Source organism: Danio rerio, chromosome 16, assembly GCF_052040795.2.
Source record: "Danio rerio strain M-AB ecotype USA chromosome 16, GRCz13ab, whole genome shotgun sequence".
NCBI lineage: Eukaryota > Metazoa > Chordata > Actinopteri > Cypriniformes > Danionidae > Danio > Danio rerio.
This window is the reverse complement of record NC_141036.1, coordinates 36,347,103-36,368,472: the sequence shown is the minus strand read 5'-3', so window position 1 is coordinate 36,368,472 and position 21,370 is coordinate 36,347,103. Positions and strand designations below refer to the sequence as shown.

Below are 21,370 nucleotides of genomic sequence, written 5' to 3'. Positions count from 1 at the left end.
TCATTCATAGGAGACTCAAGAACTGCGAAAACATACTCTTACATTTTTTAGAAACTTGCAACATAATTCGGGGTTGAAGGAGTTAAAATGGAAACAGTACTCTGACAGATTTGTGCAACACTTCCTTCTGAGATGATAAGTATCTTTGTAGTTATCACACCTTCATAACACTCAGGAAACTACAATAATATTTAAATTCTGTCTAAGAAAATGATTAAAAGACAGGCCCGTAGCCAGTCCATTGAAAGGGGAGGTTATTTTTCTGAAAAAGTGGACTTTTTGCAGTTATTCACTTCATGAGATTAAAATACTGCATTTACTCATTTTAAGCATTACTTTTTGCTGGATCAGCCTGCTGGATAGTGATCATAACCACACTTTTTGATGTACTAAAAATATTTTGTCAAAGTGCTTACCATACTCTTTTATCACGAGGTATTAATTTACAAATTTACATTTAAACTGTAAATCATAACAATTTTAGATTTGTCATAAGATTAGCATTTTAAACAAATTATAATTATAAACAAATATGAATATAAGACTTATTTTTGAAAACAATTGAATTATCATCTATCATTTAGGATAAAATATAAAAAAATTAGGAATCTGGTAAAACTTTAAACTAAAAGTGTAGCCTATAGGTCAATAAAACTGACCATGTCAGTCAACTTTCCACAGTCATAATTTGGCCACATGAAAAATTAAAAGTTTAATTTTTATTAAAGCCTTCTATAAGTATTTTCACAATTTATGATGGCACAGCAGACAAAACTGGGACAAACGAGCACATGTAAAGGCCAAATTCTGGACTTTGTCAGTGAGGGGTGGGTCTTTTGAGTCGCCTGGCTACGGGCCTAAAATAAATATATTTTTTAGTCTTTTTGGTTTGAAAATAAATGAAACACATCCAACTCATTGAAAAGGCTTGAGTTTATAAATAATCATGATTTTATTTTTAAGGAGGCACAGCGTATATGGCCTGCTGCTGTAAATAAAGTGCATTAATATACATCACTGAAACTTGTTCACTTTGACAAAATGTTCAAAGTAATACAAGCAAATTATGAAATGAGTAAACGTGCAAATAAACAGGCATAATATTGGATAAATATAAACATATATACACTACCACAGAGAGGGTTGAAGTCAAAGAGAATGACGCACAAATTCTTATGCTCACCAAGACCGCATTAAGTTGATCAAATACACAGTAAAACAGTAAATTGTCTATTTTAGAATCAATTTACTCCTGTGATGCCAATGTATTGAGCATCATTACTCCAATCCTTGGTCTTATTTTTATTTTCTTTGATTAGCATTTATTCAACACTATTTGTAATCCCCTTTCTGTCTCTTTTGATCAAATACGCTCACTCGTTTATTAAAAGCAAAAATCTGACTTAGACACTAGACTTGGTGCGATACACAGCACTAAAGCCTTAATACGGCCTTGGATCTTCATCGGGGTCAAAAGCGTAATTGTTGTGTTGATTCCACTGTGTAGCTGCTGTGTGTTGAAAAGGCTCGTTCTCTGTATTTAGCAGCTTGGGTTCATGTTCTGCTTTCTGCATTGTGGCATTCAGCTCCTCAATTTGTCTGATCAGGAATTGCTTATCACGCTGTTCCTGTTACACACGGATAAAGACAAATCAAATTGGAAGCAAGAAAGTCTTTGTTCAGGTAAGCGTTCAAACTTCTTACTGTAAATATTACATAATTTTATTTTGTCTATGTTCTGTTTTTTTGTGCTGAAATGTATTCAAAGGACATTTAGCATATTATCAATAAATTAGGTAGTTACACAAATTTTACTTAAATATCTGCACATTTGGATGACATATATCCAAGTACTTACCAGTGCACACTGAGATTTCAGCAGCGCTACACTTTTCCCATGGACTGACGTTAATGCGCTCACATAGCACAGAAGGATGCTGTATATTAAAAATCACATACATGCAAAATCAGTCCTTGTCCGGCATTCCACATACATTAGAGGGGTATACATAAATGTTTTTATCACAGGATCAATTATCTCATGAGCAGTCCTCAATTAATAATCAGTATAAATAAAAAAATTGTAGTAAGTTTTCAAAAGTTTTTGATGTTTGTATATATTAATTCAATTCGGTTCATTCGGTTATCTTATTTCTATAGCGCTTTTACAATGTAGATTGTGTCAAAGCAGCTTAACCTAGAAGTTCTAGTAGATTGAAACTGTCAGTAGAGTTTTCAGAAGTGAAGTTCAGTTTAGTTCAGTTCAGTGTAAATAGTTATATAAATAGTTGTATATTAATTAATTTGATCTTTTTAGGGTGATTATTCTAACACCAGTCCAGAGACTGCAGATAAAAAAATAGCCTTTTGGTAAATCTGCCATATTGTAAATTTTTTTTGTATTAATATTGTGCATCGTCCCTGTCAAATAAACCTGAAACAAATAATTAAATCAATAAATAAGGGCTGTTGTACACTTTATATATTATGCCTGGGAGTATTTGGCATCTCTGTCCTTTGTTAATGTTAATTTAAGTTTATTTGGTAATGCTTTACAATAACAGTACATGAATAACGATGAGCTCATATTTAAACTAAGCTTTACTTTATTTTGAACTAATGAAGAGTTAATGCATGTGCTAATCATGAACTAACTTTAACTACAACATGAGTCACATGAGTTTGTGTGTGAATAGTGGCCATCTTATTTACTTGTTACTATATGGTTGTTTGTAAACTAATGTATTAATTACCACATTTGTTTATGCTTAATTTAACCATCCTGAACTCACATGTTAATGTATAATTATATCATGATTTTACTTGGAGGGGCACATCATCTATAACCCATTCTTAACTACTCATGAACTCCTTATGCAGATCCGTCTAATGTGTTTACACTGAACAACAACAGAAAAGTGTTCTGTCAGCATCGACATCAACAGTTCAAACTCATAGTTAAGTATGAGTTAATGGTGATGTGCCCCTTCAAGTAAAGTCATGACATGCTTATACATTAACAGCTCACAAATCATGTTGGTAACATTTACTTTAAACTTAAATGTAATTTTTTTTACATTATTAACAACATGCAATAACAAGTAATTAAGGTAGCTGTTATTCAAATTCTGATTCATGTTGTATTTAAAGTTAGTTCATGATTAGCGCATACATTAACTCATCATTAATTCATAATAATGTTAATTTACCTATGAACACATCATTATTCATGTACTATTATTGTGAAGTGTTACCATTTATTTATATATAAAATTAGTGCAATGTAGTTTGTTTGCAATTTCAGAGCATAGAGATTGGATAAAGTAAAACAATGGCCAGTCGATCTGTGCTCTGGCACTGCCATGTGAGGTTAACAGTGTAAAAGAGGCACTAACTCTGCTGCTCCACTGCAGGGTTTCATGTAAAAGCAGCGCTTCTAAATTGTAAGTGTGAAATGTTCCTTTACTTAGAGGTAAATGTGATGTTTACAATGGCAGTACATCCTGGGGTTAAGTGCAGGGTGAAAAGTCCTAAAATGTTCAAGATTTAAAGCAGTAGAAAACTGATAGTGTGTATAAAGTTTTACATGAAACCACACAGCACTGGTCAAAAGTTTAGGAGCAATAAGTTATTTTTAAATGTTTTTTTTTTAAATTACTTTATCAATAATATTCACCAAGAACAATAACCAACAACATTCACAGAGGTGAATGTATTAAATGTAAAAAATTGTTAAATTGTTAAATATATATTACAATTTCATATAATTGCTTTATTATTGTTTGTAGTTTCAAATTAAATGATTACATTATTTCTTTAATTACTATTACTATTAATAATAATAATAATAATAATAATAATAATAATAATAATAATACATATTTTTGAAGGATCATGTGACTCTGAATACTGGATTAATGAAGCTGAAAATTCATGATTAAAATCACTGGAATACATTAATAAACTAAATTATAATCTACTTTTGAACAGTTATTTTATAGTGCAATGAAATTTCACAATTGTACAATTTGTACTGTATTTTTGATGATATATATATGCAGCCTTGGTGAGCAGGATAAGCTTATTTTAAAACATTTAAAAATCCTACTGACCCCAAACTTTTGACCAGCAGTGTATGTAGCAGGGCTGTTTATACAAACCAAGAGAAGATGAAGAGTGGAATAGAGCATTTCTGGGAGCCGATGTAAAACAGGAAAGCTCTACTAGTGGTGCTTAGCATGTTAACAGCTTGTGGTACAGCATCCCACATAGTTGGGTCAAGACGGAAAGGGCCGCAGCCATATGATGGATGGATCCTAAAACAGACTCATCATAAATCTTGACATACAGTAGGAAGAATCAAAAGTTGAGGTTGTACAGTGATGTCATAGAAGATGGAAATATTTCCCAACATTTATGGAGGAGAATCACTCACTTAGCAACACTGTAAAGCAGAACCACACTGGCCAACATCCATCCAAAGAGCAGAACCAACAGAAAGAAGAAGTTGGAGGTGGTGGATCTGAAGTTTCTTGTTGCCGGTTGACAGTTTTGGAAGAGAGTAATCTGACACAAGCAAAAAAAATGACTGCAGATGACTGAAAAACTTATATGTGCATCTGAGAAGGATGTGCTCATGGTACCTTTTTGCAATAATAAAAGATGACGAATTTGAGGGTGTTGATAAATGGCAGCAATGGACAGAAAAGAGCTCCAGTCCAAACCACCGTTTGACTGTAAACGAGAGCAAGAACATTCGGGGCAACCAGAAACTCTTGCCGTCCCACCAGCTGGCTCAGTTTGCATGAGCAATGATCCACCACGATCCTGAACATATAAAAGTAACAGACTTAGATATTTAACTAAATACTTGTATGAACCAACACACACAAAAGAAAGAAACATACCTGCGTGGAAACTCTACCAGGATCAGTGTAGCAACGGTAATCAGGAAGTCAAATAGAGTTAATTTATACATTTCCTGGCCAACTCGCGTCTCCCAGCACTAAACAGAAGGATTGAAAGAAGGATTAAACCTAAAATCATTTCTAAAATTGCAAAAATGTGAGACTCTGGGCAATAACCACTAAGATATCAATCCTAAAACTTAAACTATTCAAAAGTGTGAAGTTCTTCATTTCTCAGTTTAAGAATTGAATTTCTCTACTCTGCTTTTAACACAACTCAATCTCACATTTTAATTAGTAGACTCTTTGACCTTAATGATAACCTGGTGGGCTGGATTCTTAACTTTTTAACTAATCGAACGCAGTGTTAAAGGTGAATGGATGCTTCTCTGATAAAACTTGCTTCTGAACTGCTCCTCAACATCCTTTACACAAATATGTGCCAGAGTAGTTGGAAAAATAGAACCATATCAAGTATGCAGATGACACTGTCATTGTCAGCCAACTTTATGATAATGAGACAGGTCATTATCCAGTACTAACCGATTTTGTCAGATGGTGTGAGGAGTTATATCTTCAGTTAAATGTATTAAAGATAAAAAATATGATAATTGATTTTAGGAAGGCTGCTCACACACAGGTGAACGGTTCTATTAAAAATCAGACTGTCGCAAGTGTGCAATCATACAAATACTTTAGCACAATTATTGACTCTAAACTCTCCAGTTTCTCTCTCCCGACTATTCTTTTTGAGAAAGTTAAATCATTTCCATATTGATAAACACATGATGATTTTATTTTACTATGCTTTCCTTGAATCTGTTTTGTCTTTTAGTTTGGTGTCATGGTTTGGGAACCTTTCTGTTAAGAGTAAAAACAAACTAAATCAAATAGTTAAGTGGTCCAGTAAGCTGACTAGGGTGTCACTAGCCAATCTGAAGGCTGTGTACATCAGGAAAAAGAGAATTATAAGTTCAATGATAAGTGACACTGCTCATCCCCTACACTCAGAGGTTCTGCTCCTTTCTTCTGGTTGCAGGGTTCTAGTATCAAGCTGTAGAACTCATTCATTTATTTTCTTTTCGGCTTAGTTCCTTTATTAATTAGGGGTCACCACAGTGGAATGAACCACCAACTTATCCAGCACATGTTTGACCAAATCTACCTTTGGGTATAAATAAAGTAACCTAACCCAACCTACTCAGCAAAAATGCTTTAAATTGATAAAAAAAATGCTGTTCTTTTGAATTTTGCTTTGCATAGAATATTATGTTTTCATCACTAAAAATAAAATATGTGTATTGAGCCCTAACATCAGCATAAGATCACTAGACACTAAGGGCCAAAAGACATAACAATATATAGGGTTAAGTACATATATTAAATATATTAAAACAATAACAACATATCTATATAGAAAAATTGCACAATTTAAGTTTTTATTACATCTTTGTTTAAACAAATATACATTAGTCAGCATTAAAATTCAAACAATGTAATCCTTTATATGGACTATATGGTAACTTCATTGACATTTACTATAATATATAAATATTTATTACAATATAATATATGAAGTCAAAATTATTAGCCCTGCTATGAATTTTTTTTTTCAAATATGTCCCAAATGTCGTTTAACAGAGCAAGGACATTTTCACAGTATTTCCTATAATATTTTTTCTTCTTATTTGTTTTATTTTGGCAATAACAAAATTAGTTTTTAATATTTTTAACACCATTTTAAAGTCAGTATTATTAACACTTTTAAGTATAATTTTTTTTGATTGTCTGAAGAACAAACCATTTTTATACAATGCCTTTTTTGCTAACTAGTGGTAGCGTATCTGATCTGAACAATTAATGAATAAGTGCACTTTTCGTTTACCTTGTATTGGTTATAATAATAACCGCAGAGTTTACAGTCATCACTGCCAATCTCTCCTTTACAGGTTATCTGCTCCCATAGTGTGTACAGCAAAACACCCAAACTGACCAAACGCAAGAACACTGCCCTACAACGAACAACAGAGAGAATAAGCAGCATTGCAAGAGCAGAAAAGAGAATTACAACAAAGACCAAATCAAAGAGAGCTGTGGATGGATGAACAATGCGTGAGTGTTAAGAGAATATGACAGGGTTTCATTTAAAATCATCTTTTTGTAAGCTATTTAATGAAGGTCTGCAAAGAGCTCTCATCGAGGGCTCTAACCAAGGTTAAACAAGAAGTGCTTATTATATTTCTGTTGTTTGTTCTCTTTGATATCTTCATTCAGTGCGGATGCAAGTGTTGATCAAACCTGAGCAAGGCTAGGATGACCGTGGTACTGGGGGAATACTTTTCCAGTAATGCAATCTTGTCACAGAGTAAAGGCACCACAAAATTGCTTGCTGTTATGACCATGGAGGGTAAGTACTGCAGCAGTAGCCCCGTAAATCCTGTTGTTTTCATAGACTTAGGAGTCAAAAAGAGAGATTAGCAACAATTAATTATTTCTGCTTATTACTACATGCCAACTAGCAGTCATTAGAGTATTAGTGAACTGACAAAAGTTTGATAAATGTGCATTTGAGCTGCTGGAGGCAAAGTGCATAATATAATTTGTTGTGAGTCATGCTTTACACTGGGGCTTTAAAATAGCTCATAAGATAAAGTAAACATACTTTAAATACATGTTCTGCTGACAGATTGGCACTTACATGAAATAATATAGTAATAAATGTGTCCTTCATTGTTTGTTCATGTTAGTAAATGCATTAACTAATATTAACTTCGTGTGTCGTATAGTAAAGTGTTGTCACTTTTTGATAGCAACAACTGTAAAACTAACGTATTGTAAAGTGATTGTTAAAACAGTTTGGTTAATTTCATGTCAATTTTTTAAAGCATGAATTTTTGTTTTTACAATATTAGTAAGTCATTTAATTTTAACCATTTGTGCAGATAATGTCTAGCACAGTCTAGATGGTTACTGTCGCTATATTTGTTTTCATAGCCTTTAATATGAACACTGCTTAAGATTCTCTGAAAAACAAAATAACAAGATATTTAGTTTATATAATTTTCAGAAATTCAGAAAAAATAAATAAATAAATAATACTAATATATACTTTTTGCCTTTTTACCCTACTGTGAATCAGGAATTAGCATCAATTACTGGCAATTATGGGATTTTATAAGCTGTCAGACTTTCTATTTCTTGTGGCCCTATCATACACCCGGCACATTAAGGTGCAAGACATGATTGGTTGCTATTTTTTGACCAGCGCAACAGTAATTTTCATGCTTTGTGCCAAGTTGTTTGGAAAGCGAGTCTAAAATCCAGCGCAGAGCCCATTAGTTATGCACCTATGCAGGTCCAAATGCTTACATATTGCTTGATACACACAGGATGTAGAGCAGTACACAAATATCTTTACATATGAAAAAAAAAGATTAAAATGTTTTTAAAATGATTAATTTCTACATTAATATAAAAACCACTGCCTCCATGCCTTCTTCATCTCAGTTGATCAAGTTTTGTTTAATGTGATTATCATTAGCAGTATTATTTATTTTATGCATATTTATATTTGTTTTATTAAAGACAAGTTTTAAAACAAGTTTATTTGTCCATCTTTCAGGTTTTGGAGACGTATGCATCCCTATATGGGGCATAAGAATAGGACGTGTGTTTGGATATACTGTAACTCAGTTTTCGGGTCCAAGGAGCCATTCATTTGAGTGAAGAAATCATTCGTTTATGATTGCGTTTTATTTCTATCACACATTATAGTTAATTTTACATAAAGTCATAGTGTACACAACAATCTCTGGGCTTGCTGCATAACAAATACCAAAATTTTAACAATTTAAAAAACAATGAATCACTTTTTTCCATCGGATATTAGGCATGGACATATATACTGCGATCGTGACTTTCGAAAGTATTAAATCGCTTTGTAAACGTTTATTATTACCATTTCATGAATCTCCCCATTCAGTTGAATAGAGCGCTTGGACCCAGAAGCCGCTCCGCCTGACGTCACACTTAACAAGCGGATTATTGTTCATTTATCCATTTGCTGGAAATTAGAACTGAATTTAAAGATAGTTTTGAAACAAATCTTAGTGCTTAACAAACAGAAATGAATATGTAGGCTAATTACTTCAATGGAGAGAGTACAACACCGTTTCCTTACTCCATGAAACTAAAGGAGTAAAGTAAATACAAAACTAAACTAAAGAGAAAGTAAAGAGGCCAAATAAATGAGGCACATTCTTTATTCTTACACAGATGGTCTGTTTAACTATTTTCTCACTTGTGAAGTGTTCAGTTTTTCTAACTTACGAAGTCCGCCATGTAAATAGCAAATGGGCTATGACCTTTAGACTTTGCACCTTTATTGCTTATATGGAGCCCTTAGTATTTTTACATATAAAACTGACCTGGCTGAACTGTGTTGCCTTAGCAATGCCAAAGAAGGTAGCAACGATGAGTGTTAAGACTATTAGATTAAGGAAAATTCGAAGAGCATAGAGAGAGACTGTTTGGCCCAAAGTCAGCGAGGCAGCCTTCTTTTTAAGCCTCTCCTCTTCTAAATCCACCTGAGGAACAGAAACACAGAAATAATCAAAATAATGACAGACAAAAAATTTTACAAAAAGAAACTGTGCAATGAGTCACTGTATTTTCTAAGAATGCACTGATATAAATCGGCTGCCGATATTAGTTTAAATAAAAGCTATCAGCATATCGGCAATAATATAAAAACATAGGTACAGATGGTTTATTAATTACATGGTGGAAATCAGTTGCACGTCTGCTGTATAATCCAACATTTTTTTCATACCAAAATCATCAAATGCTTGCAAAATATTTTGTATAATCTGTACAAAATATCAGATATGTTTGTCTGGCAGGATGAAATGTAAGCAACTGGTGTGCACCAGAATTAAGTACTAGCACAAAAACCATTGGTTAGTTTTGGCTAAATCTATCTATTCTTGGCTACATCTTGGACAATATAAAAACTTGAAGTAAATCAGAAAAATGTATAATTTACACAGCAACCACACAGCTTTATTTGTTGAGTTCAATGAATCTCTTCTATTATATGTCAAATAAAAGTTAATGTTGTTAAAATAAATATTCAGGCTCATAATCAGGCGGGAAAAACTTTTTTTTTTACTGCAATGCCATCATAAATAGTGAAAGTAACTCATTGAAGAAGGCTTTAAGTCACTGGTCTCAAACTGGATTCCTGGAGGGCTGCAACTCTGCACAGTTTTGCTCCAGCCCTAATCGAACTCAGCTAATTCAACTAATCAAGGTGTTCAAGACAACTAGAGACTATTAAGCAGGTGTGAGTTGGAGGTGGTTGGAGCTAAAATCTGCAGAGCTGTGGCCCTCCAGGGATCGAGTTTGAGACCTATGCTTTAAGTCATCTTTCACTACCTACTGTATTGTTGTTAAATAGAAAAAGCATATTGCACGTAACTTTAACTCTAAATCATGAACATCTCGTTCTTGAAAGAAAAAATTACCAATAAAAAGGTGTGAAGTAAAAGGTAATTTTAAAGCATATTAAAGGTAATTTTAATACTAATCAGAATATTGTTGTTATCTATGAATTTTCAAATGTACTGAGAGGCTAGAAAAATCATTACAATAATAATAATAATAATTATTATTATTTTCCCATCGATTTTCCCATCGTTCTTTTCCCATCGATGCATCATAATATGATAGTTCAGCCGTGAGTTATGTCGTTGTTTGGGATACACACCCCAGTTTTTCACCTGCCTAATAAATGACAAGAAGCTTCAGTTTTAATAGATTAACTTTAATAGATAGCTTTTTTCTAATAATATATAATGTGATAAATTTGCATTTAAAGATAAATTGAATTAAATAATTATTTACTTTTTCATATTTCTTTAATCTAAATCTTTAGGAAATGTTTTTGGTACATCAAAAAGTGTGGTTATGCTAATCCAGCAAAAACTTGCTGAAAAAGTCACAAAAATGATATATTTAAACATCGTAGTTAAATAGAAAATGAGGTGAGTAACTGCAAAAACGTCCACATTTTTAAAAAAAAAAAGAACCGGCCCTCTCAGCAGACTTATCATATAGCAAAAATCACCTTTGAAGATTGTCATTTTGTAAAGTTTTGTTTTATCCATTTGGTAAAATATTAGATAGTTGAATGTTATGCACATCCAATCCATATTCCATCAAAAAATACCTCAGGGCATTTAATTTCTAGTTTTGGTTTCCCATGTACAGACCTGTAACCTGTAGCGAACGTTGTTTTGTTTAAGCTTTACAGCGCGGTCTCCTTGAAGACCGTGATCCCATCCTGTAAACACCAGCATACAGTAACCCCCGGCTGCTCCTGCACCCGTCTCTACAACAACACGAGCCGTGCCACCCATTCTGTTGGACAGACGGAGACGTCAGCTTAATTCTACAGCAATGTTCTAACAACTCTGACAAAAGCTGACTCACCTAATAGTTATACAAAAGAAGCAGAAGAGGAAGTAGAAAGCTGCTGTCAACAGGTAGGCCAGAGGGATGTTGTAAGAGAAGCCATCGCTTTCAATCATTGTATTATTATAATAGCCATAAAAAAGATAGGAATATTCCATAAAACCCTGATGGAGGAGATGACATTGATGAGTAATGATCATTATGCAATAATTCACCGACAAAGAAACAGCTCACATGTCAGAATAAATAAACTTGGAACAGTAGTTTCTGTAGCATACATTTTGCAAAAAAAAAAAACATTGTGCATTTTATTTTATTTTGATTTACATTTAAGTTTAAATGAAAAGGTTGTATAATTGTAAAATTGTAAGAGCTGTTGAGCAATTGTAAAAGCTGGCATCTAAAATGCTAACAATGCTACATATTTAATACAGTTCACTTACATTACCATTTAAAGACTGGGATCAGTTATATTTTTGCATTTAAAGTTAAGTTAAGTTAAGTTAAGTTAAGTTAAGTTGTACAGACTGACATAGTTAGAAATATACAGTATTATAACAACTGTTTCATCAGGCAATTTCAAAATTCTCACCCATAATTTTTGCCATCCCAGGAATAAATGACACTTCATTTAAAAAAATTTCAACATAAAACATTCATTTTGAATTTAGATACATTTCATGTTGGTGAGTATAATGGACTTTTTAATAGTATACATTATATATAGTTGAAGTCAGATTTATTAGCCCCCTGTTTATTTTTTTCCCCAATTTCTGTTTAACAGAGAGCAGATTTCTAAACATAATAGTTTTAATAACTCATTTATATTAACTGATTTATTTTATCTTTGCCATAATGACATAAATAATATTTGACTTGATATTCTTCAAGACATTTCTATACAGCTTAAAGTGACATTTAAAGGTTAATTAATTTAATTAGGTTAACTAGGCAGATTAGGGTAATTAGGAAAGTTATTGTATAACGATGGTTTGTTCTGTAGACCATCAAAAATATATGTAGCTTTAAGGGGCTAATAATTTTGACCTTAAAATTAAAAACTGCTTTTATTCTAGCCGAAATAAAACAAATAAGACTTTCCCCAGAAGAAAAAATATTTTCAGACACAGACATACTGTGAAAAATTCCTTGCTCTGTTAGAGCATTTGGGAAATATAAAAAAAATAATAATCAAGGAGCTAATAATTCTGACTTTAACTGTATATTAAGGCGACATGGTAGCTCAGTTGTTAGATTCAAATTACGTTTAAATTCATATTTTAATAGGAAACTATCCAATATTATATTTGTGCATATACATTAGATTAGTCAGTACTAAAGCCACATCTGGAACTAATCTAAAAAAATAACTTGTGATAACAGTCGACAATTAGTACACCCAAATTAATGTTAGGGAAAATTATTTTAAAAAAGAAAAAAAAAGAGCAAAATTTAAGAGAAACAAATTTTTAAAATAAAATTTGTTGAAAGTTTGTAGTTTTTTTCCCAACATTTTGCATTAACTTAAGTGTATTATCTTTTTATTTCTACAGATGTTTGGTGACTAACATATTAAGTTAATAAATATATTTGTTTATTAAATATTTTTAGTTCAAATGTACCAAAATATAATAGCTATATTCACAGAGGAATGGATAAAATGGATATATAAATATTATTACCAAAAATCTGATTTGCCACCCAAGGAATAAATTATACTTTATTTAAAACAGTTATTGATATGTTGTATATATAAAAAATATTTTAAATCGTGATAGTTCTCAATATGATTGTATTTTTATAAATTTCAGTATTTCTGAATCTTTATTGTGTACTGAAAAATATCTATAAATCTGTCCATACCGTGCCTGAAACCAGGTCCAGAAAGTAGTTGAAGAACACCATAAGAGCATCAGGTTTTGGATCATACTGCATGCAGGTCTCTAAACCTGTGGCAATCAGAATAATCCAAATGTGATTTAAAAGTTCCTATACAGTGAATTCACACCAATTTAATGAAGACAGAAATCCAAAGAGTGTTTTTTCAAATGAATACTGTGTTAAATGTTTAAATGAAAGTAGCATTTCAACAAAGAGTGTTATTCCTTATTGTGTTTAACCGCTTAAACTAATATAATTAAGAAAAAAGAAAGCAAGATTAGTAAAATTGCACAGCAAACTATCACAAACTGCAAGAATCAATTTTGCTCAACATAATGAAAACTTACTAGAACAAGGAAGAAATGATCTAATTTAATCTGTTAACCACAATAGTCAAATTCTTTGTAAAGTGATTTATCTTTTAATGATTAGTTACTGAAATGAATTATTAACCAGATCAACCGATGCTTCAGAACAAAACATGCCATAAGTGCTGTTGTTTTTTTTATTTATTTGAAAGACTTTGTAAAGTATAAATAGATGGATGTTGCCAGACTGGTTATGCTGGTTTCATGAATACTCAAAATGATCTCAGGCCAAACAAAGAGGATTGTGGTATCCGGTAAACGGCAAGAATCTTCCCATTAGAGGCACTGACGTGTGACAGTCTTTGCATTTGTGTGTGGGAGGGAGACTGTGTTCCTACCTGTTGTGTTGACTATAGTGATGTTGGAGGTGGAGTTGAAGTTCAAGGAGCGAAACACAATGCTGGGAATGAGCACAAACGCTGCGATTAACAAAGAGGACAGAAAGTTGAGAATCACCAGAAATCTCAGGAATAGAAAGTAGGACTGGACTCCTCCACCAAAGTGACCTATGAGCAAAACAAGTGGGAAGGGGAAATGAAGGGGAAATGAGAATACATTTAGTTTGATTGTTGCTATTAACTTCATTTTATCATGTTCCAGAGCTTCTTTTACTAGACGAGCAGTGTACTAAATGAGAACAGCATATGTTTTTAATTAAACACTTTTATATCTTTGTGCATAGTTTATACAGTGCTGGGTCATAAAAATGATATGTAATAGATTTTATCATGTTTTGAAAAACTCAAACTCGGGTTACAGTTCATTTTTATTGTTTACATTCAGACAAAGGCAGTAAATTATTCACAATTTATTGATTGTCTTTAATTAAAATGTTCTATATTTAAATTGCTGTATTTTACAAAACATATAGGTCAAAGTCAGAATTATTAGCTTACGTTTGATTCTTTTTTTTTTAATATTTCCCACATGATGTTTAACAGAGCAAGAACATTTTCACAGTATGTCTGATAATATTTTTTCTTCTGGAGAAAGTCTTATTTGTTTTATTTTGGCAAGAATAAAAGCAGTTTTTTTATTTTCTAAACACCTTTTTTATGGTGAAAATTATTAGCCCCTTTAAGCTATAATTTTTATCCATAGTCAACAGAACAAACCATCATTATACAATAAACTAATTACCCTAACCTACCTAGTTAACCTAATTAACCTAGTGATGCCTTTAAATGTCACTTTAAGCTTTATAGAAGTGTCTTGAAAAATATCTAGTCAAATATTATTCATCATGGCAAGGTTAAAATAAATCAGTTATTAGAAATGAGTTATTAAAACTATTGTGTTTATAAATGTGTGTATGAGTGTGTGTGGATGTTTTCCAGTGATGGTTGCAGCTGTAAGGGCATCCGTTACGTAAAACATTTAATATAAGTTTGTGGTTTATTCCGCTGTGGCAACCCCAGATTAATAAAGGGACTAAGCCGAAAATAAAATAAATGAAAGTATGAATATAGTTAATTAATGTTTAATAGCTAATTTAATTTGTCAATGCCAGAATACCAGTACATTACAGTGTTTTATTGTTATAAGACGACGGTATTCAGCTCAAAGTCTTTGAAAACTTAATTAAAATTTATTTTAATAAATTCCAGCCAAACAAAAATAAAGAAGACTTACTCCATAAGAAAATATATAGGTTTATAATATAATATAGTAGGAATTAATATGAATAATTTCCTTGCTCTGTTAAACATCGCTGCAAATATTTGAAAAGGAATACAAATGTCACAGAAGTGCTAATAATTGTGTCTTCAGTTGTGTATATAAAAATACAAAAAAGGTTTCCCAGAACTGGGTTACAGCTTGAAGGGCATCCACTGCATAAAACAAATGCTGGAATAGTTGGCTGTTCATTCTGCTGTGGCGACCTCTGAAATAGAGACTAAGCCTAGGAAAATTATTGAATAAATGAATGAATATATGAATGAATGAATGAATGAACAAAATTTCACCTCCTATTCTTTGGATCCCCCTCTTCCACAAAACAAAATAGCTGAGAATATTTTTGGCCACCTCACAGAAACGCCGAAATGTCTGCGAATGTTTAATATTCCAAGAGCTGGACACAACTGGAACTCTCATCTGCTGCACCTGCCTGGAAGACAGAAACAGAAACAACCCATGATAGTTTATATAGTAACTGTATAACTACAGTTGAGGTTAAAATGATTAGCCCTCCTGTGATTTCCCGATTTTCAAATATTTCCTAAATCATGTTTAACAGAGCAAGGAATTTTTCACAGTATTTCCTTAATATTTTTTTCTTCTGAAGAAAGTCTTATTTGTTTTATTTCGGATAGAATAAAAGCAGTTTTTTATTTTTCTTAAACTATTTTAGGGTCAATATTATTAGCCCCTTAAGCTATATATTTTTCCAATTGTCTACAGAACAAACCATCTTTATACAACAACTTCCCTAATTAACCTAGTTAAGCCTTTAAATGTCACTTTAAGCTGAATAGTAGCATCCTGAAGAATATCTAGTAAATATTATTGATTGTTATCATGGCAAAGACAAAATAAATCAGTTATTAGAAATGAGTTATTAAAACGGTCATGTTTATAAATGTGTTGACAAAAATCTCCTTTCCATTAAACAGAATGTAAATAATATATATAGGGTGGGCTAACAACACAGGAAGTCTAATATTTCTGACTTCAACTGTAAATGAAAACTTTCTTAACTGAATTTCTGTGATTATTTCTGTCAGAAATTCGTTGGACAGAGAAATAGACTAACTGTTCCCTTTCCATTCCAGTTTTGATAATGTAAAAGTTGGTTGCTGTAAGAAGATAATGGATGTCTACCTTACTGCTCTCTTTAGACTCATGTGCAGCGGCAGCTCGCGAAGGTTACGTGTTTCACTGGAGTCTTCAGCATCTTCAGGAGGAGGAGAAGCCCAGTCAAACTGAACCCCGCTGCTCTGCTGAGCAGGAGCCGGAGCCGCAACTGTCCGTAACCTCAGGGAATGCTGGGAGACATCGGGACTAGGGTAGTCTGATGGTGAAAACACATGTTTTTGAAAGCAATCACTTTTACAAAGTATGACAGAGGAGAGCGTGGATAGTTGCAACATGACTTATTCACTGTAAAAATGTTGGGTTCCACACAAGTCCTTCATGTTGTCCCAACACAAGTCAATTAAGTTAACCAAACTGTTTATACAAATTAGATTGAACATAAAACAATTAAGTTGTCCTCGAAAAACAAAACAAAAAAAATTGTGTTATTTCAGCTCAAGTAGTTTAAACAAGTAGCAACACTTTTTATTTTTTTTTGCTTGTAAGAGCAACAAATAATAACTTGACTTCTAGTTGACCATTTAGAAAAGTGGCAGAAGGTAGATTTTACTGCAGAAGACCTACTGTAACCCACATGGACCCAGGATTCTCACGGAAATCAGTCAAGTTTGGTAAAGGAAAAATCATGATTTGTGGTTACATTTAGTATGGGGGTGTGCGAGAGATCTGCATAGTGGATGGCAGCATCAACAGCCTGAGGTATCAAGACAAATGTTCAGCCCATTACATTGCAAACCGCAGGAGAGGGCAAATTCTTCAGCAGGATAGCGCTCCTTCACATACTTCAGCCTCTATATCAAAGTTCCTGAAAGCAAAGAAGGCTCCAGGATTGGCCAGCCCAGTCACCAGACATGAACATTATTGAAAGAGTATGGGGTAAGATGAAGGAGGAGGCGTTAAAGATGAATCCAAAGAATCTTGATGAACTCTGGGAGTCCTGCAAGAACGCTTTCATTGTCATTCCAGATGACTTTATTAATAAGTTATTTGAGTCATTGCACAGATGTATGGAAGAAGTCCTCCAAGCTCATGGGAGTCACTCACAATATTAATTCTTTTCCCACTGCATCTTGACTTTATATTCTACACCACAGGTGTCAAACTCAGTTCCAAAAGGGCCGCAGCTCTGCACAGTTTAGTTCCAACCCTAATTAAACACACCTGATCAAACTAATTGAGTCCTTCAGGCTTGTTTGAAACCTACAGGTAAGTGTGTTGGAGCAGGGTTGGAACTAAACTGTGCAGGGCTTCGGCCCTCCAGGAATTGAGTTTGACACCCCTAATCTACACTGAATATTATTTCTGTTAAATGACAAGACCTTTGTCTCAACAAAGTCAGACCTTTCTGTCCTAATTAAATAATTAATAATCAAGGCTTATATTCTATTTTGATAAAATAAGTGTAATCTAGAGGCCTTTGCCTTTCATTTAAGCCACTTCTGATACCAAATGATCAACTAGAAGTTAAGTTATTATTTTAGTCCTAAAACTTGCATAGGCGACAAGACGTTTGCCAGGTAGTGTAGTGTCTTTATTTATTTTATTTATTTATTTTTTACAGTATTCTACGAGAGTGGAAACCAACAGCAGATATCTGTTCTAAAGTCAGCAGCAAATACAGTGAAGGATGAAGGCTGTCTCACACACACACACACACACACACACACACACACACACACACACACACACACACACACACACACAGACACGCACACACACACACGCGCATACACACATGCATGCACGCACACACACACACACACAATATATTTCTAATAATTGACCAAAATGTGGTTGTTGCGTTTCTTTTACTAGCCTGTCTTACATGGCCAATTTAATGTATTTAACAATTTGCCCAATTTACATTTAGACTATTTACAAATGAAATAAAGTCCTATATGATGTTTTAGATTTTTCTTAAATAGGTTTTAATTACTTGAGATGAGTTGCAGCGTTTGACTTTTTTCAAGTTTAAATTCTACATATGGCCTATCATATGTACAAACGTTAATGCAATGTGAGTGGGTATCTGGTACATGTGGGTTTAAATTTTGAATATATAAAAATGTTATACAAAAAAATGGAGATATAGAACAAACAGTCTCTGAGAAACTGAAGGAAATGCAAAAGCTGTTGCAACCTTACCCGCTCTTCCCTATATTAAAATGATGTTTACTGTACAGACACAGTCAAGTACAGTACAAAATGGGAGAGCTCCTGAAATGTTCTATGCACTACATATCTATACATAGCCCTGACCTATATATCTCTGTCCATTTAAAATAGAATAGAGTTCACATTAAACATGGGGCATCTAAGCACTGTTAGCTTTGCTCTATTTAGTGTGAAATTTTTTAATCACAAAAGAACATGGCAATGCCAAATTTAAAAGCTGTTATTTGATTGAGTAAATACATGCTGTCACACGCAAAGATAAGATAGATGAAAGTAGGCTAATGTAGTTTCATTACAATATTCTCTAGAGCAGTTCATGTATTTATGAAACTTTTGTTTGAATCAGATGCTGTAAACAAGGCATTAATCTCTTAACATTACTTGCATCATGCATTTTGTTTAAAAGAAAAAATTTATATATATATAAAGTGTAGAATTGCTCAGAAAAGTTTTGTAAAGTTTAGACAGCGAACTCACACAATGAATAAGTATTTGCAGTTGTGATGAATAATAAAAATGCCTGATTGGATTGCATCTATAAGCACAAGTGAAACATATGACCTTGATTATAATTTTCTGTAGTGTCTCTAGTAGAAAAAAGAGCAAGGACCTTTTTTGTAGGACTTTTTTTGTCACTTGCCTCTATTAATAAAAAAAAAAATAAAGTTAGTTACTTTAATAATCTTTAAAACTAATAGTGTAGATTCTATTAAATGTAGCACTTTCTGGGTTAATTGTTATTTTGTGTAAATTATTTCACTTACACTACCTGACTTAAGTTTTGTTGCCTATCCAGGTTTTTGGAACAACAAATAATAGCTTGACTTTTAGTTAATCATTTGATATCAGAAGTGGCTTATATAAAAGGCAAAGGCCTCTAGATTACTTATTTTACCAGAGTAAAATGTGATCATGCCTTGATTTGAACTATTTAATTAGTACAGTCTGACTTTGCTTAAACAAAAGTCTTGTCACCTAACAGAAATAATGTGCAGTATAGAATAAAGTCATGGTGCAAAAGAATTGATATTGTGCGTGACTCCCATGAGCTTCGACAACTGCATCCACACATCTCTGCAATGACTCAAATAACTTATTAATAAAGTCATCTGGGATGGCAAGGAAGCGTTCTTGCAGGACTCCCAGGGTTCATCAAGATTTTGCCTCCTCCATCTCACCCCAAACATGCTCAATAATGTTTATGTCTGGTGACTGGGCTGGCCAATCCTGGAGTAGCTTGACCTTATTTGCTTTCAGGAACTTTGATAATGAGGCTGAAGTATGAGGAGTGCTATCCTGCTGAAGAATTTGCCCTGTCCTGTGGTTTGTAATGTAATGGGCAGCACAAATATCTTGACACCTCAGACTGTTGATGTTGCCATCCACTCTGCAGATCTCTTGCACGCCCCCATACTAAATGTAACCCCAAACCATGATTTTTTCTTCGCCAAACTTGACTGATTTCTGTGAGAATCTTGGGTTCATGCAGGTTCCAATAGGTCTGCTGCAGTATTTGTGGTGATTGAAATGCAGTTCAACAGATGATTCATCAGTAAAATTTACCTTCTGCCACATTTATAGATGGTCAACTAGAAGTCAAGTTATTATTTGTTGTTCTCAGAACTGGGACCAACGACATTACTTTTGTCAGGTATTGTATATAATGTGTAAATAATATCTATTTTAAATCTCTATTACAATTTTTTGCATTTTTTTCTGATACTGATACATATTATAAACAGTAAAAAAGCAGGATTCCACACAATTCCTTTATGTTGTCCCAACAAAAATCAATTACACTAGCTTAAGATTTTTTTATTTTAAGTTGATTGAACATAAAATAACTAAGTTGTCCCCAAAAAACTAAAAAATTCTGTTAATTTAGCTCATTTTAAATAAGAATAAGCAAAATTTGATTAGCTCTGACAGGATTGAACATTACATAATTTCATAACATATTAGAAATTGTCAAATAGTCCCCAAAATGTCAGGATTTTCCAGTTATACGGCTATAAGTGTATGAATAAATAAAGTAATAATCAGAATTATAAATAATATTATAAAACAGTGTAGACATAGACAAGCATTTGCAACTCTAACCTGTAATGTAATTTATGTCCTCTTATGCTCATATGAACAACATTAGCTCTTAAATAGACATTCATTCTTACCTGGAGGTGGATGGACTACATCGTTGAATTCTCTTAGCTCCATCAGAAATCCGATGGACACCACATAAAATGAAGACGACAAACAACACTATACCAAAATAGCAGTACTCAGTAGTGCATAGTTACAGAGGCAAATTCCCATTGACGGAGAAGAGCACAGGCGTGTCAGGACTCTGTCATGTGGACTTTGAGTCTCATGGAAATAAACTTTGGAAACACTTCCTTGTTCTTATTGCCAGCTGAACACCAGCCTTACAAGCTAGAAACATTAACTGTGTCTTGTCAGACCTCGAACACAAAGGCAACTTATTGACAGATTGTGTTACCATGTGTGGTACTGATTACACACACACACAAACTCATGTAGTTAGAATATTTAAAAGGTAAATGTGATTTAACTGATTGCAGATTTAATAAATTAGTTGAGATTGTTTGAATAATGACTAATAATTAAAGAAAATATTAAAATGTGTTCAAATGTATTGTTTGTTATTTGTTCCTGTGGTTTAGTTCTCATTAAACCCTTTTTTGTTCCATGGATCAAAGTAGATTACATTCAAGTAGATTACATTACAAG

General features: G+C 33.0%; 1 protein-coding gene across 1 annotated transcript; it reads right to left on the bottom strand.

The window, feature by feature from the left end:
* Nucleotides 1–933: 933 nt before the first annotated feature.
* On the bottom strand, nucleotides 934–21,149 carry tmc4 (transmembrane channel-like 4). Its single transcript, XM_087287303.1, has 16 exons — nucleotides 20,794–21,149; nucleotides 16,454–16,643; nucleotides 15,598–15,740; nucleotides 13,969–14,136; nucleotides 13,245–13,330; nucleotides 11,400–11,545; nucleotides 11,180–11,327; nucleotides 9,335–9,493; nucleotides 7,206–7,360; nucleotides 6,793–6,919; nucleotides 4,908–5,005; nucleotides 4,644–4,827; nucleotides 4,436–4,566; nucleotides 4,161–4,316; nucleotides 1,859–1,937; nucleotides 934–1,628 (listed from the first exon to the last, which is right to left on the bottom strand). Exons 1-16 carry the CDS (start codon nucleotides 20,834–20,836, stop codon nucleotides 1,443–1,445), a joined length of 2,199 nt encoding a protein of 732 aa, XP_087143429.1. The 5' UTR covers nucleotides 20,837–21,149; the 3' UTR covers nucleotides 934–1,442.
* Between the last annotated feature and the right edge of the window lie 221 nt (nucleotides 21,150–21,370).

What these genes read in the sequence shown, in the direction of transcription:
- tmc4 (XM_087287303.1), bottom strand. Translation starts at nt 20,836, where the DNA reads ATGGAGCTAAGAGAATTCAACGATGTAGTCCATCCACCTCCAG. An exon ending in GGGGATCCAAAGAATAGGAG is followed by an intron (nt 14,137 to 15,597) that starts GTGAAATTTTGT and finishes TTTTGCTCATAG; the next exon opens with GTCACTTTGGTGGAGGAGTC. An exon ending in TTCTTTTGTATAACTATTAG is followed by an intron (nt 11,328 to 11,399) that starts GTGAGTCAGCTT and finishes TCTGTCCAACAG; the next exon opens with AATGGGTGGCACGGCTCGTG.